General features: G+C 46.2%; 1 protein-coding gene across 3 annotated transcripts in view; it reads left to right on the forward strand.

Moving 5' to 3' along the window:
* The window catches only part of LOC140416871 (protein argonaute-3), a 293,216-nt gene that overhangs the window by 211,844 nt on the left and 60,627 nt on the right, over positions 1 to 20,745 (forward strand). For 2 of the 3 annotated variants that reach the window (XM_072501156.1, XM_072501158.1), the window contains 4 exons: positions 102 to 205; positions 2,347 to 2,494; positions 11,451 to 11,570; positions 20,393 to 20,515. In XM_072501156.1, coding sequence (XP_072357257.1) covers positions 102 to 205; positions 2,347 to 2,494; positions 11,451 to 11,570; positions 20,393 to 20,515 — 495 coding nt within the window. The remainder of the gene's footprint in view (positions 1 to 101; positions 206 to 2,346; positions 2,495 to 11,450; positions 11,571 to 20,392; positions 20,516 to 20,745) is intronic. The other variant, XM_072501157.1, reaches the window with a different exon arrangement.

Here is a 20,745-nt window from a genome sequence, read left to right on the forward strand (position 1 = left end):
GGAGTTCATTTGAAACTTGAACTGTTAGCAGTCAATCTATTTTCCATTATTGAGGTTACAGTTAAATTGGTTTGTAACAGTTGCCCTTCTTGCCTTCTCCTGACAAACTTCTCACAGGATTGAAGGTTGAAGTAACTCATTGTGGACCTATGAGGAGAAAGTACCGTGTGTGCAATGTTACCAGGCGACCAGCCAGCCATCAGACGTAAGTAGTAATAAATAATTACAAATGCTGAAAGGCGGTGAAAAAAATCTAGCAGTAGTACTTCTCTTGAAAAGCCCTTCGTTATTATGGTCTACTCAAATATTATTTTTTGATTAATTTATCAATTGGAGCATTTTTTTTACTATTAGGCAGATTCTTGAGATGAATCTCTTGCTTCTTGACCATTGTAATACTGCCTACTGGGAAAATTGCATGGGTTCTTCAGTGTTTCCATAGCAAATAACAGGAGTAGTGACATCACACAGGTTTGACGGCTGTACCTGAGCCTTCCAAGTGCAGGAAATCATGTTTATAGGGGTGTCAGATTTACCAACATATTACTTTCCACAGGATTAAGCAGTGCACAGGTCAATTTGAGGCTACATCATCTTCTGTTTACTGTGGGGCCACTATTATCAATGATGTTACTACAGATTTCTCTGATCTGTTTTCTTTAGAAGTCGCCACTGTTGCTCATTAACGTTTCCCCTCTCGACTCCGGTTGGAGTCATTTCCTCAATGCAAGGACTGACCCTTGCATTGTATGCTTACCAGATTGCCACACTGTTAAATATTTTTTGATGCACCAGATTTTATTTCTTGTGTTGTTCAAATGCTCTTGCAAACTTCAGAGGATTTAATTTGCTATTTCCAAGACCTTTTATGGTCCTCGTTCAACCTTTGTAAGGGATTATGAATAATTATTTGTATTGTAATTGGTGTATGCCGAATAATGTCATATGTACAAATGAAATTTAATGTTTCTGGGGAGAAAGGTTGCTAAAAAGCACAGTATTTGATATCTGCTACCATCCAATTAATTTAATCATGGGTGCCCAAATTGAAGCATTGGGGAAAATAATGTGATTTGCCATTCTTGCTAGTCCAATTTCTTGCATAATTGTTGCTGTTCAAAATAAGAAATTTGGCGATGCTTGATTTTTGATGTGAAATTGGAAGAAAAGATTAGATTCACAAAGGCCCTCGAGTATGCAGGAACTTTTTTAATGTTATCCAATGATTAGATAAAGATGTCTCTTTGCCAGCTGAAGCTAGTTAAAATGGCAGTTAATTTCTTAGTGAATATGGTGGTGCAATACAAAACTGCTCATCAATTGGTATTCTGAGGCCGTAAGGGTGGCAGGTGTAACAAATTCAAAATGTAGCATTCATATTGGTTTAGGTTCCTGTTCTGAGTTTGGAGTTATGGATTGATTCATTTTACTTTCTGTGGTCGTACATAAAGTAGGAATTCCTGTTGATGTGCAGTGCCAAAAATGTTGCAGCCCCTAGCAGCAGTGGCAACAAATCGTGGGAGAGAGATTAGCACAATTTAGATGAGTTTTGAGGAAAAGGGAAATCTTTTAATGAGAAAATATGCAAGTGTAAAAATGAAATGGTGAACTGTTGCAATCCAACTAGTTGCCGTATTTTTAGAGGAGCACACTTGTATATCAGTTGTACAAATTCTGGACTTTTATATATGGCTGGTTTGCCATTGTTCATGGATATTTTTTTCATTTCTATAAATTTAGCATACCCAATTCTTTTTTTTTTCCTAATTAAGGGGCAATTTAGAGCGGCCAATCCACCTACCCTGCACATCTTTGGGTTGTGGGGGTGAAACCCACGCAGACCAGGGAAGAATGTGCAAACTCCACACGGGCAGTGACCCGCGGCCAGGATCGAACCCAGGCCCTCGGCACCGTGAGGCATCAGTGCTAACCACTGTCACCGTGCCGCCCTTTTCATGGATATTGTCATTGCAAGAAAAAAGGGAATCATTTCTTTTCATTGTAAAGGAGGATTGGAAATATTGCATGCTATTAATTTAAAAACACACTTCTGAATATATAAAAAAGTAACCAGACAAGTACTTCTATCCTAAATAACAAGATTTCCTCAGAATCTTTGGCATTCTGTTAATCGGATCACTGGGAATTTTGGTTGGCACTAAAATGAAAATTTGGAATCTCAATGCAGTAGAGCCACAACTGTGTAAAATCTTTTATGTATGGAAAATTATACAAATTAAGATTTAAATTCATTAACTCTGAAATATGGTTTGGTAGTGTTTTACATTGATTTCTGCCATTGCTGAGCTGCAAACCTATACTGAAAATGGATCTGTTTCTTTCCAGGTTCCCCTTGCAGCTGGAAAGTGGACAGACTGTGGAGTGCACTGTCGCTCAATATTTCAAACAGAAATACAATCTTCAGCTAAAGTACCCACACCTGCCCTGTCTACAGGTGGGACAGGAACAGAAGCACACCTACCTGCCACTCGAGGTAAGAGATGGATGGAAGGGAATCATTCTTACTAGTGAAATTTAGCGCACATAATATGAAGTTTGGATTCATTGTATTACCACTGTGCACTTTCATGCTAATTGTTTTTTATTAAGTAAATTAAGTTTATGAAATGCCGAATTGAAAATATACCATCATCCAATAGCATACTGACTTAAGCCACGGATAATGAAACTTTGATAACTTCCTTATGCTATAGCACTCAGAAGGTGTGGCATTTTATGCATATTTAATAAACAGTTACTGAAAACTTGTGTTATGCCATATGGGATCAAGTTCCCCAAATTCTTTCCTCCTCTCAAAGGTCAGACAATGTTCCATGAGAAACAGCAACCCTCTGGTACCTCACCGGCAATTTATTTATGAATCTTGACGGTGATTGTGATGGGCTGTTGATTATTAGGAGGCACCAGAGCTGACCTTTATCTTGTTCCCATTGAATATCTTAACAACAGACTCTTTATTTTTCCTGTTACCAGCAGCAGCAGAAACCGTTACCAGTTGTGTTCAGGCTGCACTCCTGGTTAATTCCTTCCCTGCGCTCAACTGTTATAGTTCAGCTGTGCTAAGGCCTAACTGCAAGCCCAGGACTTTCTGATCTATGTGGCTGAATAATACAACAGAATAGTGCCTTATTCACTAATACATCTGGAGACACTCATGAAGAATTGAATTTAACGACTTCCGGGTGCGGCGATGACCAGCTAAGTCGCACGTTTCGGCAGCTCCCGGTGGAACGGACTTTTGGGCTCTTAATAGGAGCCCCATCGGCAATTTTAACGGCAAATAACACTGTGCGGTAATCCAGAAGGGAATCCCCCCTGGACACGGATGGAAAAAAGATTGCGGCGGATCCTCTAGAGCAGTGGCCAGGAAGGCAGGCACAAAGCAAGATGGCGTCGGAAGGAGGCAGTTTAATATGGGGCCCTGACCAACAAGAGTTCCTACGGCGTTGCGTAGATGAACTCAAAAAGGAGATGAAGAAGGTGGCCCCGATATTACAAGCGATTGAGGGGCTAAAGGAGGAACAAAAGACCCAGGAACAGGAGCTTCGGGTCGTGAAGGCAAAGGCTGCTGAGAATGAGGACGACATACAGGGCCTGGTGGTGAAAACGGAGATCCACGAGGCACAACACAAAAGATGTGTGGAAAGGCTGGAGGTGCTGGAGAATAATGCGAGGAGGAAGAACCCGAAGGTGCAGAAGGGGCGGACGTCGGGGCATATGTGAGCACGATTAATGGGATCGGAGGCCCCGACGGGTCCGCAGGAGGTGGAGGGAGCCTATCGGGTTATGGCGCAAAGACCGAGGGCTGGAGAAATTCCTCGAGCAATAGTGGTGAGATTTCTCTGATATAAGGACAGAGAGATGGTCCTCAGATGGGCAAAGAAAACTCGGAGCAGTAGGTGGGAGAACGCGGTGATCCGCGTATATCAAGATTGGAGTGCGGAGGTGGCGAGAAGGAGGGCAAGCTTTAATCGTTGCATAAAAGGAAGGTCAAATTCGGAATGCTGCAACCGGCAAGACTGTGGGTCACACATCTAGGGAAACACTACTACTTCGAAACGGCAGACGAGGCGTGGACATTTATTGTCGAGGAGAAGCTGGAGTGAGCGGGCCAGAAAAAGAACGTTTGGGACAAAAGTGGGGGGGTGAATTTGTGGGATGAAGGGGGGAAAAGGGGGAAGAGAGGACTTCCCAAGTTGTTAAACCTGCGACCCTGTAACTTCTCTCTCTTCCCCATGTCGTGGGGGAGGGGGTGAGGGAGGATGAGGAGCTGAGGGTGCCGGCCATTGGGGGCGGGGCCAAAAGGGAAGCGCGGGCTTTGTTCCCGCGCTATGGTAATCATGGCGGGAACAGGGAAGCAGGAAGGAGGGGGCCTCGCACAGTGTGAGCCAAGGTCACGGGGGGGGGAAGCCGAGGTCGGCCAGAGTTTGCTGACTTCTGGGAGCAACATGGGGGGTGCAATTACGCTAGCTTGGGATCTAGCGGGGGGGGGGGGGGGTTTAACTGGGTTGCTGCTGCTGGGGAGAAGGGGGAGCTGGTATGGGAGGGGGGGCGGGGCGTGGGGGCGCTGCCTGGGGGGGGATACAGCTACGTGGGAACCGGGTGAGGAGCTGGATTGAAAAAGGAAATGGCTAGTCGTCAAGGGAGGGGGGAGGGGGGTAAAGAGCCCCCCAACCCGGTTGATCACGTGGAATGTGAGAGGGCTGAACGGGCCGATTAAGAGGGCACGGGTACTTGCACAAATAAAGAAACTTAAGGCAGATGTGGTTATGCTTCAGGAGACGCATCTGAAGCTGATAGACCAGGTTAGACTTCGCAAAGGATGGGTGGGGCAGGTGTTTCATTCGGGGCTAGATGCAAAAACAGGGGGGTGGCCATACTAGTGGGGAAGCGGGTAATGTTTGAGGCAAAGACTATAGTGGCGGATAGTGGGGGCAGCTACGTGATGGTGAGTGGCAAACTGCAAGTGGAGGCGGTGGTATTAGTGAACGTGTATGCCCCGAACTGGGATGATGCCAATTTTATGAGGCGTATGTTAGGACGAATCCCGGACCTAGAAGTGGGGAAGTTGGTAATGGGTGGAGACTTTAATACGGTGCTGGACCCAGGGCTGGACAGATCGAGGTCCAGGACCGGAAGGAGTCCGGCTGCAGCTAGGGTGCTTAAGGATTTTATGGTGCAGATGGGAGGAGTGGATCCCTGGAGATTTAGTAGACCTAGGAGTAAGGAGTTTTCGTTTTTCTCCTATGTACATAAAGTATTTTCACGAATAGATTTTTTTGTTTTGGGAAGGGCACTGATCCCAAAGGTGACGGGGACGGAGTACACGGCTATAGCCATCTCGGATCATGCTCCACACTGGGTGGACCTGGAGATAGGGGGAAGAAAAACAACAGCTTCCACCCTGGAGAATGGACATGGGATTATTGGCAGATGAGGGGGGGTGTCTAAGGGTGAGGGGGTGTATTGAAAGGTACTTGGAATTTAATGATAATGGGGAGGTACAGGTGGGAGTGGTCTGGGATGCACTGAAGGCAGTGGTTAGAGGGGAGCTGATATCTATTAGGGCACATAAAGGAAAGCAGGAGGGTAGGGAAAGGGAGCGGTTGTTGAAAGAACTTCTGAGGGTGGACAGACAATACGCGGAGGCACCAGAGGAGGGACTGTACAGGGAAAGGCAAAGGCTACATGTAGAATTTGACTTGTTGACTACGGGTAATGCAGAGGCACAATGGAGGAAGGCACAGGGTGTACAGTACGAATATGGGGAGAAGGCGAGTAGGTTGTTGGCCCACCAACTGAGGAAAAGGGGAGCAGCGAGGGAGATAGGGGGGGTGAGAGATGAGGAAGGAGAGATGGAGCGGGGAGCGGAGAGAGTGACTGGAGTGTTCAAGGCATTTTATGAAAGATTATATGAAGCGCAGCCCCTGGATGGGAAGGAGAGAATGATGTGCTTTCTGGATCAGCTGGAATTTCCTACGGTGGAGGAGCAGGAGAGAGTGGGGCTGGGAGCACAGATTGAGACGGCGGAAGTAGTGAAAGGGATTGGGAGCATGCAGGTGGGGAAGGCCCCGGGACCAGACGGATTCCCAGTTGAATTCTATAAGAAATATTTGGACTTGCTGGCCCCGCTACTGATGAGAATCTTTAATGAGGCGAGGGAAAGGGGGCAGCTGCCCCTGACTATGTCAGAGGCAACGATATCGCTCCTCCTAAAGAAGGAAAAAGACCCGCTGCAATGCGGGTCATACAGGCACATTTCCCTCCTGAATGTGGATGCTAAGATTCTGGCCAAGGTAATGGCAATGAGGATAGAGGACTGTGTCCCGGGGGTGGTCCATGAGGACCAAACTGGGTTTGTGAAGGGGAGACAGCTAAATACAAATATACGGAGGCTGCTAGGGGTAATGATGATGCCCCCACCAGAGGGGGAAGCCGTGATGGTGGTGGCGATGGATGTTGAGAAAGCATTTGATAGAGTGGCGTGGGATTATTTGTGGGAGGTGTTGAGGAGATTTGGCTTTGGGGACGTGTATATCAGGTGGGTACAGTTGCTGTATAGGGCCCCGATGGCGAGCGTGGTCACGAATAGACGGGGGTCTGACTATTTCCGGCTCCATAGAGGGACGAGGCAGGGATGTCCTCTGTCCCCGTTATTGTTTGCATTGGCGATTGAACCCCTGGCCATAGCACTGAGGGGTTCCAGGAAGTGGAGGGGAGTACTTAGGGGGGGGAGAAGAACACCGGGTATTTCTGTATGCGGATGATTTGTTGCTATATGTGGCGGACGCGGCGGAGGGGATGCCAGAGATAATGCGGATACTTGGGTAGTTTGGGGATTTTTCAGGGTATAAACTGAACATGGGGAAAAGTGAGTTATTTGTGGTGCATCCGGGGGAGCAGAGCAGATTTACCATTGAAGAAGGTAACAAGGGACTTCCGGTACCTGGGGATCCAGATAGCCAAGAATTGGGGTACATTACATAGGCTTAATTTAACACGGTTGGTGGAACAGATGGAGGAGGATTTCAAGAGATGGGACATGGTGTCCCTGTCATTGGCAGGTAGGGTGCAGGCGGTTAAAATGGTGGTCCTCCCGAGATTCCTTTTTGTGTTCCAGTGCCTCCCGGTGGTGATCACGAAGGCTTTTTTCAAAAGAATTGAGAAGAGCATTATGAGTTTTGTGTGGGCTGGGAAGACCCCGAGAGTGAGGCGGGGATTCTTGCAGCGTAGTAGGGACAGGGGGGGGGCTGGCACTACCGAGCCTAAGTGAGTACTACTGGGCCGTCAATGTTTCAATGGTGTGTAAGTGGATGGGAGAAGGGGAGGGAGCGGTGTGGAAGAGATTGGAGAGGGCGTCCTGCAGGGGGACTAGCCTGCAAGCAATGGTGATGGCGCCGTTGCCGTTCTCACCAAAGAAATACACCACAAGCCCGGTGGTGGTGGCTACATTGAAAATTTGGGGGCAGTGGAGACGGCATAGGGGAGGGACGGGAGCTTCGGTGCGGTCCCCGAGAAGAAACAATCATAGGTTCGTTCCGGGGAGAATGGATGGGGGATTTGGAGCATGGCAAAGAGCTGGGGTAGTACAACTAAGAGATCTATTTGTAGATGGGACGTTTGCGAGTCTGGGAGCGCTGACGGAGAAATATGGGTTGCCCCAAGGGAATGCATTTCGGTATATGCAATTGAGGGCTTTTGCGAGGCAACAGGTGAGGGAATTCCCGCAGCTCCCGACGCAGGAAGCGCAGGATAGAGTGATCTCAGAGACATGCGTAAGGTGGCGGACATATACAGGGAGATGAGGGACGAGGGGGAGATCATGGTAGATGAGCTGAAAGGGGAATGGGAAGAAGAACTGGGGGAGGATGTTGAGGAGGGGCTGTGGGCTGATGCCCTACGTAGGGTAAACTCATCGTCCTCGTGTGCCAGGCTAAGCCTGATACAATTTAAGGTGCTACACAGGGCGCATATGACTGGAGCACGGCTTAGTAAATTTTTTGGGGTAGAGGATATGTGTGCGAGATGCTTGAGAGGCCCAGCGAATAACACCCACATGTTCTGGTCATGCCCGGCACTACAGGGGTTCTGGGTGGGGGTGGCAAAGGTGCTTTCGAAGGTGGTGGGGGTCCGGGTCGAACCAAGCTGGGGGTTGGCTATATTTGGGGTTGCAGAGGAGCCGGGAGTGCAGGAGGCGAGAGAGGCTGACGTGTTGGCCTTTGCATCCCTTGTCGCCCGGCACAGGATATTGTTAAGGTGGAAGGAAGCCAAACCCCCGGGTGTGGAGACCTGGATAAACGATATGGCAGGGTTTATAAAGTTAGAACGGATTAAGTTCGTGTTAAGGGCCTCCGCTCAGGGTTCACCAGGCGGTGGCAACCGTTCGTCGACTACCTCACAGAAAGATAGAGGGAATGGAAAAGAAGTAGACAACAGCAGCAACCCGGGGAGGGGGGGGGGGGGGGGGGGGGGGGGGGGAGGAGGAGGGAGGAGAATCGGATGGACTCTCAGGGATGTTATTGTATATGTATAGGTATTTGGTATATGTAATTGTATATTGGATTGTTGGATTGTATTTTTGGAGAGTATTTATTTTGGACAAGGCAGTTGCCATTTAGTTTTGTTTTTTGTTTTTTTTTATATAGTACTTATTTATTTGTTTAAAACTGGCCACGGTTATTTATATTGCTTTATTGTTGTGTAAAAGAAACACTACGTATTGTTATGTTTGGCCAAAAAACTTGAATAAAATATATTTTTTTTAAAAAAGAATTGAATTTAACTGCTGGATTATGTTTTATTTACTATCAACCTTACCGAGTAATGCAATATACTTTATATTCACAATATATAGTAAGGGAGTATGTTTATATATTGTTGCTTCAAATTGTTCAATAAATTCACAGTAGTTCAATACCTGTTTTGTACATGTGTACAGTGACATGCACCTTGCAAGAAATTGAAGCTGAAATTAAATTTGGAATTTGCTCTTTTTGCATAAGGTTGGTCATGTATATATCCAGATGATTGTTTTTTAAATATAGAGTGCCCAATTCATTTTTTCAGTCAAGGGACAATTTAGCTTGACCAATCCACCTACTGCACATCTTTGGGTTGTGGGAGCGAAACCCAGGCAAACACAGGGAGAATGTGCAAACTCCACACGGGCAGTGACCCAGAGCCAGGCTCGAACCTGGGACCTCGGCACTGTCAGGCAGCAGTGCTAACCACTACGCCACCACGCTGCCCTTGTGTGTTATACAAGTTCAACATGACCTTTTTAATAGGGGCATTGAGTACAAGAGTAAACAAATCAAGGATACTGTATGCTTTATTAACTGCTCTCTAAATATATCCTGCCACTTTCAATGATTTATGTGCATATATAATGAGGTCCCTCTGATCCTGCATGGTAGAGTTTCTCCTTTTATTTTATACTGTCTCTTTATATTCTTCCTGCCAAAATGAATCATGTCCTACTTCTTTGCATTGAACTTCATCTGCCACTTGTCGGCCCAATCCACTCAATGTATGACCTTTTCAAGTTCAAGTCTATCCTCATCATAATTGACAATGCTTCCACTCTTCATATCATCCCCAAATTTTGAAGTCATGCCCTGCACACCATTGTCCAGGCCATTAATATACATCAGCAAGAGCATGGGTACCAACGCTGAACCCTGGTGAACCCAACACTGAACCCTACCTTCCTCCAATCTGGCAAACAACTATTTATCACTAATCTGTTTCCTGTGACTGAGCCAATTTCTTACCCAAATGCCTACTTTCTCACCCAAATGCCTACTTTCTCTTTTATTCCATGAGCTTGAATTTTGCTCAAGTCTGTTGTGTTGTGCTGTATCAAATACCTTTGAAAATCCATATACACCACATCAACAGCATTGCCTTCATCAACCGTCTCTGTTATCACATCAAAAAAACTCCAGCAAATTAGTTGCCAGCATTATCTTTGCACCCCTTGTTAAACAAGGGTGTAACATTCCCAATTCTTCAGTCCTCCACTACCACCCCTGTGTCTAAGGAAGACTGGAAGATTATCACCAGTGTCTGTGTAATTTATACTCTCACTTCCCACAGTATCCTTGGATGCATCTCATCCACTCCCTTATCAATTTTAAGTAAAAATAGCCTTTTTAACAACTCCTCCTCAATTGTAAATTCCTCAAGTGTGTGCCAGTTATCTCCTCTCACCTTGGCCTGTGCAGCATCCTCTTCCTTTGTAAAGACTGTTGTAAAGTACTGGTTTAATACCTCTGCTATTTCCCCTGTCTCCATATGCAATTCTCCCTATTAATCCCTAACGGTTCTACACTGTTCAATGTTATTGCACCTTTTCGATTCCTTGCCTCTAGCCAGAGAGTTTCTATCCATGACCCCTCTGGAACGTCTACTTTCTCCAGTACTGTAATACCATCTTTAATCAATACTGCCACTCACCCCGCCCCTTCTTGCTTTCCTGTCTCTCCTAAAAGCCTTGTACCCAGGAATATTTAGCACCCAGTCCTGCCCTACTTTGAGCCAGGTCTCCATTAAAGGAATAATATCATTCCATTTGTCAACCTGTGCCTGTAAATCACCAACTTTATTATCCACACTGCATTCACATACATGCGCATTAATCCTGATTTAGGCTTTTTTACTTTCTCTGTTACTCTGACCCCATCTAACTTTAGTCACTCACCAATTGTCTCCTCTGTGTAGATCGAGAAATGCCTATACTCATCAACCAGTCAATTTAAAGTCATTTGGATTTTAGCTGTAAACTCCCAGTTCTCTCTCTCACCTCATTATTTAGTCTTGGTGCTCTCTCTCTCATGCCTCTTTATTTAGTCTCGCCTCTCACTTGCCTCTTTATGAAGTCTCGTGCTCTCCCTCTCTTGCACCACTTCATGTAATCTCTCAGAATCCCCAAATCCAATCGATTGATGTCCAAGTGAATTTTGGAACGCAAAGGATAATAGTTTATTAATTCCAGTACATCATTACAGTCAGTATTTATTTTGCAACCATGAATAAAATTTGGTTTAAAATCACATTGTGATTGTGTGCAGCTAACTATTTTGATGTCAGAAGACACTGGTGTGCACAGATATCGACTTTCAGACAGTAGATATAGTGGGTTTGTCAAATCTGTCAGCCAGTCATGTTTAATGTTTTATTTTAGTATAAATCTATCTGCAAAGCATATATCTTTATCATGTGTTGTGAGCCAAGATCCTAACTATCTAACACAATCTTTAACATTACCATTTAGCATTTAGTTATAATGGTGACATTTCACCTACCAAATTCAGTTGACTGCCTGTACCAAGCTGGTTATTGCTGTGAAATGATAGTTCTAATATATAAATATTAATGATGTGGGGGAAATTACTTTGTGTTTCCACTGACGTTCTGCTTTTAATTAGGTGTGTAACATTGTCGCGGGGCAGCGTTGTATCAAGAAACTGACAGACAATCAAACATCAACAATGATTAAAGCAACAGCACGATCAGCACCTGACAGACAGGAGGAGATCAGTAAACTAGTGAGTTTTGGATTGTTTCTGCATGTAGTGCAGATTTCTGTTCTAATTATTGTAACTTCAGTGTCTTTGGTGGGGCAGTTTACACAATTGATTTTTATTAACAAATGAATTCTTTAATTTGGCACAATCCCAGCTCTGCGTTTCACTGAGAAATTAATTTTAATGTATTCACACACACTTGGTGATCACAGCAACATTTTCCATTTCCTGTCATGGTGACTTGATACTTCCCTCCAGAATTCACCTTGATAACGTAAGAAATAGGAGCAGGAGTTGAGCCTGCTACGCCATTCAATACAATCATGGCTAATCTTTGGTTTCAACTCTCGCTCTCCATATCCTTGAGAGACCAAAAACCTGTCTTATTTCAACCTTAAATACATACAACAATGAAACATGCACAACATTCTGGGATAGAGAGTTCAGAAGGTTCATAACTGAGGAAAGAAATTTTGCTTCTCACCTCGGCCCTAAAGGATTGTCTCCTAATCCTGGGACTGTGTCCCCATGTTCAAGATTCCCCAGCAAGGGGAAATAATCTCTGTGAATGCCCTGTCAAGACCCTTCAGAATTGTGCATATTTGAATGATATCACCTCCCATTCTTCTAAACTCCAAAGAATATAGACCCAATTTACTCAACCTCTCCTCCATAAGACTATCTGCTTGGCCTAGTATTTGACTTGCCTTGGCTCCTGCTCCAAATCCAAGACGTCACTTTCTATTCCTATTTCTATTTCTATTCTATCATCATACCATTCTCCACACCTTAAAATCTCCCTCTGGACTTCCGGTGCGACATGTAAGAAGGCGGTGGGAGGTTGCGCTCTGGGAGCTCCAATTGGGACCCGTTTTTTTTCCTGGAAATTTCGCCAGTTTTTTCAGGCAATGCTGACCAGAAAAACTCAGACTGACAGAATAGGTTCTCTCTCTTTCCCTCCCCCACCCTGTGCCAATCCTATGTTTAAACGAAAAGGAAAATAAACCAGGAAGCTTGAAATTGATCTGCTCTCGATGGACTCGAGAGCCTCGTGGAATACCTCGCGCCTAAGATAGGGACAGCAGGAATTCAACAAACAATCTAACTTGCATTTTGAGAGGCAGTGGATGCTGATATCAGTGGTAAGTCAATAGAGGAGGCGTGGGCCAGGTCTGGGTGGAGTTCGACAAAGTGGTAAATCAAATGGCGAGACTCGAGGGTGTCGAGGAGGCACTTGTGCGACACGAGGACCAGCTTGTGTCACTAGAGGCTGAGGTAGCAGTGGTGGCTAATGAAAATAAAAGGTTGAAGGCGAAGGTTGATGACTTGGATAATCAGCCACGGAGACAGAATCTCCGAATTGTGAGGTTGCCGGAGGGAATGGAGGGCCTGAACCCCATCGAGTATTTATCACGGATAATCCGGAAGATGCCGAGTAATAGTGGTCTCCCTCGTACTCGATGGCCCATCAGACACTCAAAGACTAGACTAAATGAGCCACCTTGTGCATTGATGATTTGGTTTCATATCTTCCGAGATAAGGAGAAGGTGCTGCAATGGGCCAAGGAGCACCGCAAAGTGAAATGGGAAGAAAGCATTATAGAAATGCATCATGATGCATTTGATCATGATCATGATCCGAGCTAGCGAGGAAGCGGGTGGCCTTTTACAAGGTGACGGCAGTGCTTTAAGAACGGCATTCATTTTGGAGTAGTGTACATGGCGAGGCTGCAGGTCACACGAAAGGCCAAGGATTCTTTCTTTTGAGACACTTGAAGATGTGGAGGATTTTATCAACAAACATGGGGGTCCAATTAAACAAAAGGGGTGTGGGGGATTTCTTTATTTGCGGTTTATTGTAAAAGTTGCGGCTGAAGGGGTTGGTGGATTTTACTGTATATAGTTCTTTTCATTTTCATTTCATTTCATTTTTTCATTTCTTGATAATAGGTTGTAAAAGATTGATTTCTGTAGTTGAAGGGATAATGAAGGAATGCTGTATGAATGTTGATGAATCTCTATCTCTTAGAATTAGTTTAACCTCGTGTTGGGCAATGACCTTGTCCCTTTCATTGTCCTGATGGTAGCTAACTCAGTAGCAGTGTATAATGCTGGCAAACTGGAGTGAGGTTGGGGGGGGGGGGGGGGGGGGGGGGGGGGGGGGGGGGGGGGGGGGGAGGAGAGAGAGAGAGAGAATGAGCTGCAGCCGTAAAACCCATATAATCTGGTTTGGTGTCCTTGGTTCCAGTTCGGGGATTAAGGGAGGAGGGGTTAGCTGGTTGACGGTTGATTTAGAACATTCTTTGTGTTTTTCTGGAGTTGGGATTGGCTGTCATCTTGGGAGGTCCTTTGATCGATGCCTCTTCGTTTATTTCCTTATCCTTGATGGTGGAAATGGCTGATTCCGAAAGTGGGGGGGTAGGGAAGAGGCGGAAATCACTTATTCAACTGGTCTCCTGTAATGTAAGGGGACTGGGTGGCCCAGTGAAGAGAGAGAGTCTTTTCCCATCTAAAGAAGTTAAACGCTGATGTGGTGTTTTTGCAGGAGACCCATTTGCAGGTGAGGGATTGGACCAGACTCTGGAAGGGGCGGGTAGGGCATGTGCTCAACTCAGGCTGCAATGGTAGAGCCCAATGTGCAGCAATTTTGATGAATAAACTAGTGCCTTTTCCGACCACCGGGGTTGTGCTGATCCTAACGGTCATATGTAAAAGTGAGTGGGTCCTTGGCAGGTACTCTGGTAGTTATGGTCAATGTATACGCCCCTGATAGGGATGGTGTAGCATTCATCAAATGTTTGCTAGGCTCCATCCTGAAGTAGAAAGGTCTACTTTCGGGGAAAGTGACCTCTGACCATGCTCCACATTTTTTTAGGCCTTGAGCTGTGGACAGATCCCATCCAGCTGACCCAATGGAGATTACATGTGTCACTACTGGTTGAGAAGGGGTTCTGCGATTGCATAACCGTGTCCATTGAGGAGTACATTAGGTTTCTTAGCATTGGATTGGTGTCTCCCTTCACACTATGGGAGGCACTTAAGCCGGTGAAAAAAGGAGAGGTGATCTTCTATAAAGCACATTTAGCGAGAGCAGTGAGGGATGAACAGCAGCACTTGGTAGGAGAGATCCTAGAAACAGACCGTCAATACTCTTGAGTCTCCTACCCCGGAGCTGTTTGCAGCCAGTAAGCAGCTCCAGGTGCAATTTGACTTGGTATTCACTGGAAAGGTGGTGAAACAGCTACGACACGTGAGGGAGAAGGCAGGTCGTCTATTGGCGCAACAACTGAGCAGGCAGCCGCTCGGGAGATTATGCAGGTCAGGAACTCGAGGTGGTTTAGTGACAACACCGAGGGAAGTCAATGTGACATTTGAGGCGTTCTACAGGTCTGAGCTGCAGGAGTGGGTGTCAGATATGGCGATTTCTAGACGGGTTCTTCCTCCCAGAGGAGAGTAGAGGAGGAGAGTAGGGACAAGCTGGAGGCCTCGCTAGGCTCAGATGAGGTGCTGAGGGCGATTGGATTGATGCAGACAAACAAGGCTCCAGGCACTGATGGGCATTCTGTTGAATTTTACAAAAATTTTACACCAACTAGTGCCATTAATGGTAGATATGTTCAACGACACTTTAGCTCGAGGTTACCTGCCTGATACGCTTGCGCAGGTCTCCATTTCCCTTTAAAGAAAACTAAGGACCCCACGGAATGTGGTTCTTACAGGCCTATTTTGCTGCTAAATGTGGATGCCAAGGTTTAGAGCCATGTGTCCCAAATGTAGTGGTAGCAGACCAGACCAGATTTGTGAAGGGTAGGCAGCTATCGTCTAATATACAGCAGGTTCTGAACATTGTCCTCTCGCCTTCTTTGGCCCCGAGCTGGAGGTGATTCTATCTATGGATGCAGAGAAAGCATTCAACAGAGTGAGGTAGTACTTGGGAGGTTTGGGTTGGGGCAGAAATCTATTTCATGGGTGTGGCTACTGTACAAGAACCCCATGGCTAGAGTTCACACTAATATAACTAGCTCTGGATACTTCAATCTGAGCATGGGTACAAGATTGGTTAATTGTCTGTGAGGAGGCTGCACGTTCTCCCCACGTCTGCATGGGTTTCCTCCGGGTGCTCCGGTTTCCTCCCACAAGTCCCGGAAGATGTGCTGTTAAGTCATTTGGACATTCTGAATTCTCCCTCTTGTGTACCTGAACAAGCGCCGGAATGTGGCGACTCGGGGCTTTTCACAGTAACTTCATTGCAGTGTTAATGTATGCCTACTTGTGACAATGAAGGTTATTAAAAAAAAGATAGGGCGCTGCTCCTTTTTGCTCCAGCAATGGAGCCTCTGGCGATAGCATTGAGTGTCTGGGGGATTGAACGGGAGGCTGGGGGTGGATCTGTCACAGATCCAGTCTCCTCTATAGCTCCTTCTCGGGCTAGAAGTTAAACCTGGGGAAAAGTGAGGGGAGCCAATCTGGGGGTATTACCCTTCTGCTGGGCCGAAGGTAGCTTCCGCTATCTGGGTACACAAGTGACATTTGATTGGCATATGCTTCATAAATTAGACTTTAGGTTTGTTAAATAAGATGAGACTTGATTTGCAGAGATTAAGTAGCCTCCTGTTATCCCTGGTAGGCAGAGTTCAATTCATCAAGATGAAGATTTTCTACTGATGTTTCTATTCCTGTTCCAATGGAATCCTTTTTTTCTCTCTTTATATGGACGCGTAGAGCGCCGAGGGGCTGACAGTTGGGGGGCTTGGCACTACCCAATTTCCTCATGTATTACTGGGCAGCCAACATGGAGGTGTTGGGGTGGTACACAGCATCGGACACCGTGGGCGTGATCCTCCGAAAATGAGGAATTCTCCACTATTTCGGAGGCTAATTTGACGCCGGAGTGGTTGGTGCTGCTCCAGCCGTTGCCGAAGGTTCGCACATGCGCGGAACGGCCGGCGTAATCTCGCCCATGCGCTGACTGGCCAGCGTATTTCTGCGCATGCGTGGGGGTTCTCTTCTCCGTGCCAGCCCCTCGGGCAATATGGCGGAGCCCTACAGGGGCCCCCATGGAACCAGCCCGCCCGCAGGATCGGTAGGCCTCGATCGTGGGCCAGACCACCGTGCCCCCGCCCCTATGGTCGGATCCCCCAGGACCGCCCCCGCACACTTACCTGCCAGGTCCCGCCGTGCGTGAGCTGAGTAATTCATGCCGGTGGGACTGGCCAAAACTTTGCGGCCACTCGGCCCATCAGGGCCCGGAGAATCGCCGGGGAGGGGGGGGGGCGCCGCTGTCAACGGCCTCCGACCGGCATGGTGGGAATCCCGCTGGCCCCCGAAAAAGAGTGCCGGAGAATAGGGCAGCCGGCGGCGGGGTGGGGTTCGCGCCTCCCCCCGGGGATTCTCTGACCCGGCGCAGGGTCGGAGAATCCCAGTCCATATGTGGGGATATGAAGGCCATTTTGTGTAAAGGGTCGAGCCTCTGGGCCCTAGTAATGCACCATTCCCAACGGAATATATCTCCAGTATTTACAAATGAGAGGGGCGATATTGTTGGAGAGGACAGTGTGAAACAGATTGGTAAGCTCAAGGAAATACTTGTTAGGAAGGAAGATGTGTTGGGCATTTTGAAAAACTTGAGGATAGACAAGTCCCCCGGGCCTGACGGGATATATCCAAGGATTCTATGGGAAGCAAGAGATTAAATAGCAGAGCCGTTGGCAATGATCTTTTCGTCCTCACTGTCAACAGAGGTGGTACCAGGGGATTGGAGAGTGGCGAATGTCGTGCCCCTGTTCAAAAAAGGGACTAGGGATAACCCTGGGAATTACAGGCCAGTTAGTCTTACTTCGGTGGTAGGCAAAGTAATGGAAAGGGTACTGAAGGATAGGATTTCTGAGCATCTGGAAAGACACTGCTTGATTAGGGATAGTCAGCACGGATTTGTGAGGGGTGGGTCTTGCCTTACAAGTCTTATTGAATTCTTTGAGGAGGTGACCAAGCATGTGGATGAAGGTAAAGCAGTGGATGTAGTGTACATGGATTTTAGTAAGGCATTTGATAAGGTTCCCCATGGTAGGCTTATGCAGAAAGTAAGGAGGCATGGGATAGTGGGAAATTTGGCCAGTTGGATAACGAACTGGCTAACCGATAGAAGTCAGAGAGTGGTGGTGGATGGTAAATATTCAGCCTGGATCCCAGTTACCAGTGGCGTACCGCAGGGATCAGTTCTGGGTCCTCTGCTGTTTGTGATTTTCATTAATGACTTGGATGAGGGAGTTGAAGGGTGGGTCAGTAAATTTGCAGACGATACGAAGATTGGTGGAGTTGTGGATAGTGAGGAGGGCTGTTGTCGGCTGCAAAGAGACATAGATAGGATGCAGAGCTGGGCTGAGAAGTGGCAGATGGAGTTTAACCCTGAAAAGTGTGAGGTTGTCCATTTTGCAAGGACAAATATGAATGCGGAATACAGGGTTAACGGTAGAGTTCTTGGCAATGTGGAGGAGCAGAGAGATCTTGGGGTCTATGTTCATACATCTTTGAAAGTTGCCACTCAAGTGGATAGAGCTGTGAAGAAGGCCTATGGTGTGCTCGCGTTCATTAACAGAGGGATTGAATTTAAGAGCCGTGAGGTGATGATGCAGCTGTACAAAACTTTGGTAAGGCCACATTTGGAGTACTGTGTACAGTTCTGGTCACCTCATTTTAGGAAGGATGTGGAAGCTTTGGAAAAGGTGCAAAGGAGATTTACCAGGATGTTGCCTGGAATGGAGAGTAGGTCTTACGAGGAAAGGTTGAGGGTGCTAGGCCTTTTCTCATTAGAACGGAGAAGGATGAGGGGCGACTTGATAGAGGTTTATAAGATGATCAGGGGAATAGATAGAGTAGACAGTCAGAGACTTTTTCCCCAGGTGGAACAAACCATTACAAGGGGACATAAATTTAAGGTGAAAGGTGGAAGATATAGGAGGGATATCAGAGGTAGGTTCTTTACCCAGAGAGTAGTGGGGGCATGGAATGCACTGCCTGTGGAAGTAGTTGAGTCGGAAACATTAGGGACCTTCAAGCAGCTATTGGATAGGTACATGGATTACGGTAAAATGATATAGTATAGATTTATTTGTTCTTAAGGGCAGCACGGTAGCATTGTGGATAGCACAATGCTTCACAGCTCCAGGGTCCCAGGTTCGATTCCGGCTTGGGTTACTGTCTGTGCGGAGTCTGCATGTCCTCCTTGTGTCTGCGTGGGTTTCCTCCGGGTGCTCCGGTTTCCTCCCACAGTCCAAAGATGTGCAGGTTAGGTGAATTGGCCAATGATAAATTGCCCTTAATGTCCAAAATTGCCCTTGGTGTTGGGTGGAGGTGTTGAGTTTGGGTAGGGTGCTCTTTCCAGGAGCCGGTGCAGACTCAAAGGGCCGAATGGCCTCCTTCTGCACTGTAAATTCAATGATAATCTATGATTAATCTAGGACAAAGGTTCGGCACAACATCGTGGGCCGAAGGGCCTGTTCTGTGCTGTATTTTCTGTGTTCTATAAGCGCAGTGGTGATCTCCCCATTGAATATATGGACGCAGCTCGGACAAGATTATAAGCTGAGTTGCATGTCATTATTGGCTCCTATAAGTGGTAACCATTGATTTGCGCTATCGGGTTTGGATTCGACTTTTACGGCATGGGAAGGGGCTAGAGTACCTTACAGACCTGTTTATAGCTGGATCGTCAGCTGGGAAGAGTTCTCGGCGAAATTACAACTATCCGAGACACAATTCCGATACTTTCAATTGCACGACATAGTTTGCAGGGTTTGCCCTGCGTTCCCCTTGGCTCTACAGCCCTCCCTTGGAGGAAATCTTACAGTTGACGAAGACTGGGAAGGGGGGGGAGGATCTTGGATATCTATGAATGAACCATCTCATTGGAATTTATGTCACTTGATCGGGTGAAGGCGTAATGGAAAGAGTTGGGACCCATCTTAGATAAGTGTGTGGAATGAGGCCCCTTGTAGGATAAATTCCACCTCATGGGCATGGCTCAGCCTCATCCAACTTAAGGTGGTTCATGGAGCCCATAGAATAGAACCCCTACAGCGTAGAAGGAGGCCATTCGGCCCATAGAGTCTGTACCACCCCTCTCAAAGAGCACTCTACCTAGACCCACTGCCCTGCCCTATTCCCATAACCCCACCTAACGTTTGTATTCTAAGGAGTAATTTTATCATGGCTAATCCATCTAGCATCTTTGGACTCTGGGAGGAAACCAGAGCACCCGCAGGAAGCTCACGCAGACACTGGGGGGGGTTGTGGGATTCAGGGAAGCGCTTGGTTATCGCCTTTGTTGTGTTTTTCTATAACTCTGATTCCTTGTGTTAATGCAATAATTGTACCATGTTTGAAAAATTTTCATAGTTATGTTGTAGTTTATATCGTATTTGTTAACTATGAAATCTTTACCAAAATATCTTTGAAAAATATCTCCCTTCTGTCCAGTCTTAGGCTCCATGCCATGACGCCTAATGGTGATTTTAGCCTTCAATTGAATTTTCCTATCTGTGTCTCTGTCCCATTAATCTCCCTCATCTACATCCATATGATCGATATGGATCTCGCATTCGGTCTTATTATTAAACATAATCTCAAAACATCTAGTTTTACCCTTTGGGGGGAAAAAGGTCTGAATCATAACCACAAACGTTTATACTCAGTGGTTTAGCAATGATCAATAAGCTTTGTGGATGTCTTTCATGATATTTCTCGAACTGGTTAACAATTGGCTGAAGAACACAACTTGTTGAATACTCTTTTGCCTGGTCTTGGAGCATATTTTAATTTAAGTATTTCATTACTTTTCTTTTTAGGTAAAAAGTGCAAACTACGACGATGACCCTTTTGTCCAGGAGTTTCAGTTTAAAGTGAGAGATGAGATGGCTCATGTGACCGGGAGAGTGCTTCCAGCTCCCATGCTGCAGTATGGAGGGAGAGTAAGACATAACTATGCTTATAAATTCTATGACAAAGAATTTACAACTGTGCTGGTCCAAAGCTACTGGAAAATAATTTCTAAAATTCAGAATGCTATTGTTTTATACTGTACTGCATCTGATGGGCATTACAAATACTGTAATGCTATAAACTGAACCTTCTCGTGAATTTGATTTCCATCCATGCATGTTTTGATACTTTCCTCATGGACCAAAATTCCTCATTTGTT

Source organism: Scyliorhinus torazame, chromosome 1, assembly GCF_047496885.1.
Source record: "Scyliorhinus torazame isolate Kashiwa2021f chromosome 1, sScyTor2.1, whole genome shotgun sequence".
NCBI lineage: Eukaryota > Metazoa > Chordata > Chondrichthyes > Carcharhiniformes > Scyliorhinidae > Scyliorhinus > Scyliorhinus torazame.